Source organism: Eschrichtius robustus, chromosome 21, assembly GCF_028021215.1.
Source record: "Eschrichtius robustus isolate mEscRob2 chromosome 21, mEscRob2.pri, whole genome shotgun sequence".
Lineage (NCBI taxonomy): Eukaryota > Metazoa > Chordata > Mammalia > Artiodactyla > Eschrichtiidae > Eschrichtius > Eschrichtius robustus.
Genome location: NC_090844.1, coordinates 21369590 through 21381782, shown reverse-complemented (window position 1 = coordinate 21381782; position 12193 = coordinate 21369590). Strand labels below are relative to the sequence as shown.

The following is a 12193-nucleotide window of genomic DNA, read 5'->3' as shown; positions in this document are numbered from 1 at the left end:
TTTGCTTTCTGCATCTAATTTGTTTCTGGTTTTATGTTTAACTTAGTTTAGTATTTAGAGCTTATTATCATTGGTAGATTTGTTTATTGATTTGGTTGCTCTCCTCTTTTTATATATATATATATATATATATATATATATATATATATATATATATATATATATATATATATATATATATATATATATATATATATATAAAATTTCCTCTTTCTCTTTTTGTGAGTGTGTATGTGTATGCTTTTTGTGTGATTTTGTCTGTATAGTTTTGCTTTTACCATTTGTCCTAGAGTTCTGTTTTTTTTTTTGTTTGTTTGTTTTATTTTTTGATATAGTTTTTAGTGCTTGTTATCATTGGTGGATTGGTTTTTGGTTTGGTTGCTCTTTTCTCTTTCTTTTTATTACTTTTTTATTTTTAATAATATTTCTTTTTATTTTAACAACTTTATTTTATTTTCCCTCCCTTCCTTCTTTCTTCTTTCTTTCCTTCCTTCTTTCTTTCTTTCCTTCTCCCTCTCTCTCTCTCTCTCCCCCTCTCCCTCCCCCTCCCCCCCCACCTCTCTCTCTCTCTCTCTCTTTCCTTCTGACCCATGCGGCTCACAGGGTCTTGGTGCTCCGGCCGGGTTTCAGGCCTGAGCCTCGGAGGTGGGAGAGCCGAGTTCAGTACACTGGACCACCAGAGACCTCCCGGCCCCATGTAATATCAAATGGCAAAAGCTCTCCCAGAGATCTCCAGCTCAACGCTAAGACCCGGCTCCACTCAATGACCAGCAAGCTACAGTGCTGGACACGCTATGCCAAACAACTAGCAAGACAGGAACACAACACACCCATTAGCAGAGAGGTTGCCTAAAATCATAATAAGGTCACAGACACCCCAGAACACCACCAGACACTATCCTGCCCACCAGAAAGACAAGATCCAGCCTCATCCACCAGAACACAGGAACCAGTCCCCTCCATCAGGAAGCCTACACAACCCACTTACCCACCTTACCCACCGGGGGCAGACACCAAAAGCAACGGGAACTACGAACCTGCAGCCTGTGAAAAGGAGACCCCAAACACAGTAAGTTAAGCAAAATGAGAAGACAGAGAAATACACAGCAGATGAAACAGCAAGGTAAAAACCCACCAGAACAAACAAATGCAGAGGAAATAGGCAGTCTACTTAAAAAAGAATCCAGAGTAATGATAGTAAAGATGATCCAAAATGTTGGAAATACAATGGAGAAAATATAAGAAACGTTTAACAAGGACCTAGAAGAACTAAAGAGCAAACAAACAATGATGAACAACACAAAAATGAAATTAAAAATTCTCTAGAAGGAATCAATAGTGGAATAATTGAGGCAGAAGAACGGATAAGTGACCTAGAAGATAAAATAGTGGCGATAACTACCACAGAGCAGAATAAAGAAAAAAGAATTGAGAACAGTCTCAGAGGCCTCTGGGAAAACATTAAACGCACCAACATTTGAATTACAGGGGTCCCGGAAGAAGAAGAGAAAACAAAGGGACTGAGAAAATACTGGAAGAGATTATAGTTGAAAATTTCCCTAATATGGGAAAGAAAATAGTCAATCAAGTCCAGGAAGCCTATAGAGTACCATAGAGGATAAATCCAAGGAGAAACACGTCAAGACACATATTAATCAAACTATCAAAAATTAAATACAAAGAAAAAATATTAAAAGCAGCAAGGGAAAAGCAACAAATAACATACAAGGGAATCCCCATAAGGTTAACAGCTGATCTTTCAGCAGAAACTCTGCAAGCCAGAAGGGAGTGGCAGGACATATTTAAAGTGATGAAAGGGAAAAACCTACAACCAAGATTATTCTACCCAGCAAGGATCTCATTCAGATTCAACAGAAAAATTAAAACCTTTACAGACAAGTAAAAACTAAGAGAATTCAGCACCACCAAACCAGCTTTAAAACAAATGCTAAAGGAACTTCTCTAGGCAGGAAACACAAGAGAAGGAAAAGACCTACAATAACAAACCCAAAACAATTAAGAAAATGGGAATAGGAACACACATATCGATAATTACCTTAAATGTAAATGGATTAAATGCTCCAACCAAAAGACATAGATTGGCTGAATGGATACAAAAACAAGACCCATATATATGCTGTCTACAAGAGACCCACTTCAGACCTAGGGACACATACAGACTGAAAGTGAGGGGAGAGAAAAAGATATTCCATGCAAATGGAAATCAAAGGAAAGCTGGACTAGCAATTCTCATATCAGACAAAATAGACTTTAAAACAAAGACTATTACGAGAGACAAAGAAGGACACTACATAATGATCAAGGGATCTATCCAAGAAGAAGATATAACAACTGTAAACATTTATGCACCCAACATAGGAGCACCTCAATACATAAGGCAAATGCTAACAGCCATAAAAGGGGAAATTGACAGTAACACAATAATAGTAGGGGACTTTAACACCCCACTTTCACCAATGGTCAGATCATCCAAAATGAAAATAAATACGGAAACACAAGGTTTAAATGATACATTAAACACGATGGCCTTAATTGATATTTAGAGGACATTACATCCAAAAACAGCAGATTACACTTTCTTCTCAAGTGCTCATGGAATATTCTCCAGGATAGATCATATCTTGGGTCACAAATCAAGCCTTGGTAAATTTAAGAAAATTGAAATCATATGATGTATCATTTCCAACCAGAAAGCTATGAGACTAGATATTAATTACAGGAAAAAAAATCTGTAAAAAATACAAACACATGGAGGCTAAACAATACACTACTAAATAACCAAAAAGAAATCAAAAAATACTTAGAGACAAATGACAATGAAAACACGACAACCCAAAACCTATGGGATGCAGCAAAAGCAGTTCTAATAGGGAAGCTTATAGCAATACAATCCTACCTCAGGAAACAAGAAACATCTCATATAAACAACCTAACCTTTCACCTAAAGCAATTAGAGAAAGAAGAACAAAAAACCCCCAAAGTTAGCAGAAGGAAGGAAATCATAAAGTTCAGATCAGAAATAAATGAAAAAGAAATGAAGGAAACGATAGCAAAGATCAATAAAACTAAAAGCTGGTTCTTTGAGAAGATAAACAAAATTGATAAACCATTAGCCAGACGCATCAAGAAAAAAAGGGAGAAGACTCAAATCAATAGAATTAGAAATGAAAAAGGAGAAGTAACAACTGACACTGAAGAAACACAAAAGATCATGAGAGATTACTACAAGCAACTATATGCCAATAAAATGGACAACCTGGAAGAAATGGACAAATTCTTAGAAAAGCACAATCTTCTGAGACTGAACTAGGAAGAAACAGAAAATATAAACAGACCAATCACAAGCACTGAAATTGAAACTGTGATTAAAAATCTTCCAACAAACAAAAGCCCAGGACCAGATGGCTTCACAGGCAAATTCTAACAGACATTTAGAGAAGAGCTAACACCTATCCTTCTCAAACTATTCCAAAATATATCAGAGGGAGGAACACTCCCTAACTCATTCTACAAGGCCACCATCACCCTGATACCAAAACCAGGAAAAGATACTACAAAAAAAGAAAACTAGAGGCGAATATCACTGATGAACACAGATGCAAAAATCCTCAACAAAATACTAGCAAACAGAATCCAATAGCACATTAAAAGGATCATACACCATGATCAAGTGGGGTTTACCCCAGGAATGCAAGGATTCTTCAATATATGCAAATCAATCAATGTGATATACCACATTAATAAAGTGAAGGAGAAAAACCATATGATCACCTCAATAGATGCAGAAAAAGCTTTCGACAAAATTCAACACCCATTTATGATAAAAACCCTCCAGAAAGTAGGCACAGAGGGAACTTATCTCAACATAATAAAGGCCATATATGACAAACCCACAGCTAACATCATTCTTAATGGTGAAAAACTGAAACCATTTCCACTAAGATCAGGAACAAGACGAGGTTGCCCACTCTCACAACTATTATTCAACATAGTTTTGGAAGTTTTAGCTACAGCAATCAGAGAAGAAAAAGAAATAAAAGGAATCCAAATCGGAAAAGAAGAAGTAAAACTGTCACTGTTTGCAGATAACATGATACTATACGTAGAGAATCCTAAAGATGCTAGTAGAAAACTACTAGAGCTAATCAATGAATTTGGTAAAGTAGCAGGATACAAAATAAATGCACAGAAATCTCTTGCATTCCTATACACTAATGATTAAAAATCTGAAAGAGAAATTAAGGAAACGCTCCCATTTACCACTGCAACAAAAAGAATAAAATACCTAGGAATAAACCTACCTGAGGAGACAAAAGACCTGTATGTAGAAAACTATAAGACACTGATGAAAGAAATTAAAGATGATACAAACAGATGGAGAGATATATCATGTTCTTGGATTGCAAGAATCAACATTGTGAAAATGACTATACTACCCAAAGCAATCTACACATTCAATGCAATCCCTATCAAACTACCAATGGCATATTTCACAGAAGCAGAACAAAACATTTCACAATTTGTATGGAAATACAAAAGACCCCAACAGCCAAAGCAATGCTGAGAAAGAAAAACAGAGCTGGAGGAATCAGGCTCCCGGACTTTAGACTATACTACCAAGCTACAGTTATCCACACAGTATGGTACTGGCACCAAAACAGAAATATAGCTAAATGGAACAGGATAGAAAGCCCAGAGATAAACCCACATACATATGGTCACCTTATTTTTGATAAAGGAGGCATGAATATAAAATGGAGAAAAGACAGCCTCTTCAATAAGTGGTGCTGGGAAAACTGGACAGCTACATGTAAAAGAATGAAATTAGAACACTCCCTAACACTGTATACAATAATAAACTCAAAATGGATTAAAGACCTAAATGTAAGGCCAGACACTATAAAACTCTTAGAGGAAAACAAAGGCAGAACACTCTATGACATTAATCACAGCAAGGTCCTTTTTGACCCACCTCCTAGAGAAATGGAAATAAAAACAAATATAAACAAATGGGACTTAATGAAACTTAAAAGCTTTTGTACAGCAAAGGAAACCATAAACAAGACCAAAAGACAACTCTCAAAATGGGAGAAAATATTTGCAAATGAAGCAACTGACAAAGGATTAATCTCCAAAATTTACAAGCAGCTCATGAAGCTCAGTATCAAAGAAACAAACAACCTAATCCAAAAATGGGCAGAAGACCTAAACAGACATTCCTCCAAAGAGGATATACAGATTGCCAACAAGCACATGAAACGATGCTCAACAACACTAATCATTAGAGAAATGCAAATCAAAACTACAATGAGGTATCACCTCACACTGGTCAGAATGGCCATCATCAAAAAAATCTACAAACAATAAATGGTGGAGAGGGTGTGGAGAAAAGGGAACCCTCCTGCACTGCTGGTGGGAATGTGAATTGATACAGTCACTGTGGAGAACAGTATGGAGGTTCCTTAAAAAACTAAAAATTGAACTGTTATATGACCCAGCATTCCCACTACTGGGCATATACCCTGAGAAAACCATAATTTAAAAAGATACATGTACCACAGTGTTCACTGCAGCACTATTTACAACAGCCAGGATATGGAAGCAACCTACGTGTCCATCGACAGATGAATGGATAAACCAGATGTGGCACATATATGCAATGGAATATTATTCAGCCATAAAAAGAAATGAAATTGAGTTACTTGTAGTGATGTGGATGGACCTAGAGTCTGTCATACAGAGTGAAGTAAGTCAGAAAGAGTAAAAGAAATACCATATGCTAACACATATATATGGTATCTAAAAAAAAAAAAAGGTTCTGAAGAACCTAGGGGCAGGACAGGAATAAAGATGCAGATGTAGAGAATGGACTTGAGGACACGGGGAGGAGGAAGGGTAAGCTGGGACCAAGTGAGAGAGTGGCATGGACATATATACACTACCAAATGTAAAATAGATAGCTAGTGAGAAGCAGCTGCACAGCATGGGGAGACCAGCTCTGTGCTTTGTGACCACCTAGAGGGGTGGGATAGGGAAGGTGGGAGGGAGATGCAAGAGGGAGGGGATATGGGGATATATGTATACACATAGCTGATTCACTTTGTTATACAGCACCAACTAACACAACACTGTAAAGCAATTATACTCCAATAAAGATGTTTAAAAAAAAAAACCAGAATACACTGCTTTTGGTATTTTATGAATGTTTTAGAAAACAAAGGGAGAAACAACTATTAAATGAATCTCTTTATGCAAAAACAACATTATATTTTCGTAATAATGGTGATAAAGAAAGCTTTATCTACACTTGTCAGGAAAATCAGATACATACAGCCCCAAGTGTGTCCTCACGGGAGCCTGAGGATGTGCAGGTGCTCTGAGGCCGAGAGCTGCAGCGCTGGGGGTGGGGGCACAAGTAGGTGCATATCTGGGAATTTAATCTGTCTTCTGCAATATATACCCATTCTGGACCACCCTTGGTGTGCAGATTTAACCCTTAGTTAAATCAGTTAGAAGGTTAGAGATGGCAGAGAGAGGAGGGAAGAGAGAAGTGGCTGCTATTTCCATGGCTACCTCCAGGAGGTCTTGGTCACCAGTAAATCAGGAAAGACGAATAAGGCACAGAAGCATGAGAAGCTCATTTCAGTATATGAAGTATGTATGGAAAAGGCACTTTCTATAAGAACATAGAATAGGGGCTCCTAATCCTTGAGGGACGGGGGAGTATTAAAAAAAGACTTCCTGGAGATCTCTTGCAGCAATAGTGTGTAAATGTGGAGGGAGAGAAAAAAAGGTGTGTATGAAGGGAAGGAGGTGGGAGAAAGTGTGGCCTCCATGGGGGTGGCGTGTATGTGCCTGATGTTTGAGCACAAGCTGTTCCGTGTTGCTGGAGCTTAAGGTCCACTATGTGGCAAGGGGTGCAAAACAAGTTAGAGAGATAGGCTCACTCAGGGCTGCGTGCCAGGCTAAGGAAGTTGGATATTGTTCTCTATAGCATAGGGAGCTACCAAAGCTTAGCAGAAGTGACAATGAGAGATTTGCATTTTGGATGGATGACAGTGTGTGTTGGATTTAAGGATGACAGACTGCAAAGGATACCGGTTAGGAAGCTGTTGCCATAAGAAAGATGATGAAGACTGTATGAAGACCATTGTTGGAGTGTTGATAGTAGGAATGGAGGGTATGGTTTCTGATTCCAAAAATATTTGGATACTTTGGTTAAATATGACTGAATAAACACATTCACTTAGATTAGATCCCTCCCCCAGACACATTGTAATAGTAGAGAGAGAGAGAGAGAGAGAGAGAGAAAATGGAAACAAAGGAGGACACAGAGATAATGCAAGCCATATCAATAATATTTTTACTCTGTAAAGTATTGATAGATGGACTGTTGGTAGCTACATAGAGGCTACAGAGAGCTGTATTCTCAGCCTTCCTGGGGGAAGTCAGTAAGAAGGAAGCAGATTCCTTGAGCTTAAAGAAACCTGAACTTGCTCAAAGAATGGAGGCACCAGTTATTAGGGATGGGAATGTGGGGATGAAAAGAGGAGGAATGACTTAACATGTAGCACTTAGATTCCCAGATCCACCAGCCCATGCTGCATAGCCAGTTAACTGCCCATCTGTCACTTCAACAGGGCACAGGAAGTTTATTCTCTCCAGAGACTAATCACACAGGTTCTGGACCCAAAGAAACTAGGCAGAGCTGAGGGCAGGATAAGATGCAGGAGTGGAAATAGAGAGTAAGTGAAAGGCTGACACTCCCTTCTCCTGCTCACACCTTTGGATTTTGACAACCGGAAATCACCTAGCATTCGTGAAACTTCCCAAAGAGAGCTGCAGTTCAACCAGATCATTAGTCATCACTAGTAAACAAGTCTTAGAGTGGCCCCCTCCCATCTTCGTTCCAGCATAGAGCATCCAATCAACTTTTAGTGACTTATCTTTATATATAAAAATATAGCTAATGCTCACCAGATATATAAGGAAGGCTGCTAACATCAAAGGCAGAACAAAAAAGAATACAGACAAAAAAAAGAAATTTGGAGAAAACAGAGACAATGCAAGGAGGAAAAGAAAACTGCAAAGAAAGCCATAATTAGAATCAATGGAGAAGTAAATGATTAAAAAATACCATAATCAGAACAGGATGCCATAGAAAAGGACTATCCAGAGAACATGAGTGGTCATATATTTTTTAAACAAAAATTTAAAAATTCAATAGAATTTTGGAAAATAAATTAGCAAAAATTTTCTCAGAAAGAAGATAAAAATGAAAAAGGCACAGAATATGGAAGACAAAGGTTTAAAAAAGTAGAGGATAAGCCCAAGAGTTCTAATATCTAAATCATAGGAGATACAGAAAGGCAACACAGAAAAACAAGAGGAAGAAATTATTTTTAAAAATACAAGGATATCACCAGAAATGAAGGAATGAGTTTTCAGATTTAAAGGGACAAACAGATAACTAGAAAACAAAAGAGAGAGGAAAAAGAAAGAAACAGACTAACATTAAGGTATATCACTGTAAATTCTCACTCCATTAGAGATATACAGAGAATCTAAATTTTTGATAGGGAAGATGAAAACAGTTCACATATAGGATTGGGAATAAGAGTGTCATTGGACTTCTCAAGAGCATAACGCAAGCTAGAAGGCAACCAAGTAATGCTTAGACATTTTAAAGGAAAATTATTTCCAACCAAGAATTCTATACCTATCTAAACTATCAATCAACTGTCAGGGCAGATTAAAAGCATTTTCAGACATGGAAATTAATTTTTAAAATGATATATTCCATAAACTATTTCTTAGGAAGCCATTAGAAAATCTGTTCCATCATAAGAAGGAAGTAAACCAAAAAAGGGGAATATAAATGAATTCCAGGAAGCAGGGGATCCATCCCAAGATGAGTCAAAGAAAACCCCCTGGATAATGGTGACAGGCTGACAGCTGGGAAGAGGGATAGATAACAGATAATCCACAGGGAAGCAGAAAAATAGAAATCTTCATGAGAAATACCTTCAAGAAAAAAATAAAACAAGACAAAACAAACCAGATGGATTACCAGATCAATAATGTCACATATTGAAAAAAGTTTTACAATTCTGGCAAAGAGTTTGGAGATGAATAAGTGAGAAGAATATAGAGAATAAGCCCTGTTTCCCTCGAAGGAGGCAACTAAGGGGGAAAAGTTGTTTCCAATAAAGGAATATAATCATATTATAATATTACGAGGTGTGTGTGTGTGTGTGTGTGTGTGTGTATGTGGTATAGGAGAGATAAATCCTTATCTTTTACAGCTAAATAACTAAAAGGGAAAATCATGAAATCTCAGTTAAGCATGTTATTTAGAAACACAGAAACAAATATCAATAGAAATAGCAAGACATTTAAAATGATTGCTCTGGGGAGCAGAAATCAGGAGGGGGAGAGATGGGGTAGGGGGTTGCTAATTTTCATTATACATGTAGTTATACTACTTTGACCATTAAAACATGAGCATGTTTTTTGTTGATACAAATAAAGAATAAATATCACAAAAGGAAACAAAGGGAAAATCATCTGGATTTGAAGTTGGCTGGGTAGGTGAGGTGACAAAGGTAGAGTATTCTACGTGAATAATTAGATTAGGCAATGTGAAGCTGATTTTAGGAAAGGAGCAGGTATCTGGTGGCAAGAGCTATGAGGAAGAAAAAGAGATTAAGTTGCATTTTAGATATCCTGAGTTTGAAGGTGTATGTGGCCTCAGGATGATTTGATCAAACTGTATCAGGATTCTATCTTTCCTCTTTGCTTGTCTTTTGTTTGCTGACCTTAATCTCTGAGAAGAGCTTCTCCATGCAGCAGATGATGTGGCTGTAAGCATATTGAGAATTACATAGTTTAGTTTGTGACCAGAAACTAAAGTATGCAGTCTTGTTTGACAGGTCTGAAAATTTCTGGAGATATTATGCAATCTAAGCTGGATGATGACATGCTCCCCTCTGTGGCCAGAGGCTGGATGTGTTACCAGAAGAAGGTGTCTTAAGAGAAAAGTAATACACACCACATCCATAACTTTTCTTAAAAATTGTATTCCCTTCTTTCAAGGCCCACCTCAAAATATACCCTAATGATAGACGTTGTGACTACTTCAACTGGAATGCATTTAACGTTCCGTCATAACACCCATTGCTTTATTACCTGTATGTCCTTTATCATTTGTTGCATTTTTTTATGTGTGTATATTATATCTCCTCTCTGAGATTTTAAGCTCCTTATGTGAAAGTGTAAAATGTAACTATAAAGAAAAACACTGGAAGGTTTCTACCTAAATAAGACCGACCAAGAGTAAACTGGGAAGTTTGCAGATTTTAATGATTCCACTACTCACACCTTACCTAGAAGGCCCTCTTGGTAATTGTTTTTGAACTTACTACTCATTCTTTTCTTAAAAAATATTTTTAAATAAAATTTTTTTAATTTTACAATTTTTAAAGATTATTTTCCATTTACAGTCATTACAAAATATTGGCTCTATTCCCCATGTTGTACAATACATCCTTGAGCCTATCTTACACCCAACAGTTTGCACCTCCCACTCCCCCTCTCTCCCCACAGGTAACCACTAGATTGTTCTCTATTCTTTTGATATCTTCTTTTGAAATATTTGTCCTTTTCAAGATAATTACATTTTTAAACAGTCAAATCTAGTGACAGGTTTCATGAAGCAGAATTTCTGAAGTAAATTTTTGATAAAGATGTTTGATTTAGATTTAGATTTTTGAAATGGACAAATTCAAGAACAGTTTTCATGAATAAGGTAATGATAATATAATGACGTTTTTTTCCATGATTTGTAAATTGGCTTTGAATGTCTTTCTGAAGGAGTCCCAAATACTTTTAAACAATGAGGTTATTTATTTAGTAAACATACATACACAAACATAGTATTTATTATATACCAAGCATCATTTAAGTTCTTTGTGTGCATTAATGAGGAAGGTACTATTATTATCCTCATTTTATAAATGAAGAAACTAAAGCAAAAAGAATTTAAGAAACTAATGTCACAGACTAGGAAACAGAGTTGGGATTCAGTCCCAAATCCAGGTATTTTACCACTGATGTCATGCTATACTATCACGGTAATGTTCACTTTTCCAATATGATCACTAAAAAAGGAGGTGTATGCTCTGCCTTTGACCCAAATCCATTCTCTCCAGTTTTTGTACAGCCTGTAAGTTACAGTTTTTGATGTCTGAAAAACAACAAAAGAGAATATATTGTGGCACATGAAAATTATATGAAATTGAAATTTTAGTATCCAGAAGTAAAATGTTATTGGAACACAACCACGTACATTGCTTTATGTATTGTCCACGCTGCTTTTGCAATATAACAGCAGAATTGAGTAGTTGTGGCAGAGACCAAATGGCCTGCAAAACCTAAAATATTTGCTATTTGACACTTTATAGAAAAATTTGCTGACCCCTGACTTAGAAAAATAATATTTTTGTGGATATCTATGTTCTGACATATTTCTCAAAAGAAATTCCAAAACAAACTGGTTTTAGTAGTTTATATTTTAGTGATTTGATTTGACATTTCTTATTTTAAATTAAATTCATTTTCATGGCATATAATAACATATATCCATTCATTCAAGAAATGTTTAATTCATATATGCCAGACACTGCTTGTAGAAAACACAGGAAAGTATAAAGAGTAAAATAAAAATTTTAGTATCATTATTTTACTGTCAGTTCTCATGCTCTCAAAAACATCTATAGAGTGCTTTGCACACTGTTAAGAGATCAATAAATCTTTATTAGTAATTAATTTTGTTGCCTATTACACATAGAGTGTGTTTCCCATTATATGCTGAATGGCTCCATATGCTTATAAAGAGATAAAAGGAAGTTATGCAGAGAGAGCTTTATGATTTAAAAAATGTAAAACATTAATGGAACTAGAAAGAGGCAATGGAGCACTGCAGCTGAAGGCAGGTCTTGGAGCCAGACTGTCTGCCTTCCAATCCTGCTATGCTACTAAGTTCCTACTCAAGTTACACGTGGAAGCCCTAGGGTGGGAGATCACCCCCTTTCCTGGCTTCAGTTTCCTCGTCTGTAGACTTCTGTGCTTGAGATGAAAGGATCTGTACGGTCTCAAGGATTTTATGAACCGA

The 12193-nt window shown here is 36.6% G+C and overlaps 1 protein-coding gene across 17 annotated transcripts in view; it reads right to left on the bottom strand.

Moving 5' to 3' along the window:
* DLC1 (DLC1 Rho GTPase activating protein) overlaps window positions 1-12193 on the bottom strand; it is a 416411-nt gene that overhangs the window by 257578 nt on the left and 146640 nt on the right. The window contains exon 5 of one of the 17 annotated variants that reach the window (XM_068532243.1): window positions 11126-11266. The exons of the other annotated variants lie outside the window; for them this stretch is intronic. Within the exon in view, the coding sequence (XP_068388344.1) occupies window positions 11141-11266 (126 nt within the window). The 3' untranslated portion in view covers window positions 11126-11140. Of the gene's footprint in view, window positions 1-11125; window positions 11267-12193 lie in introns of those variants that run through there. 17 annotated transcript variants of the gene reach the window in all.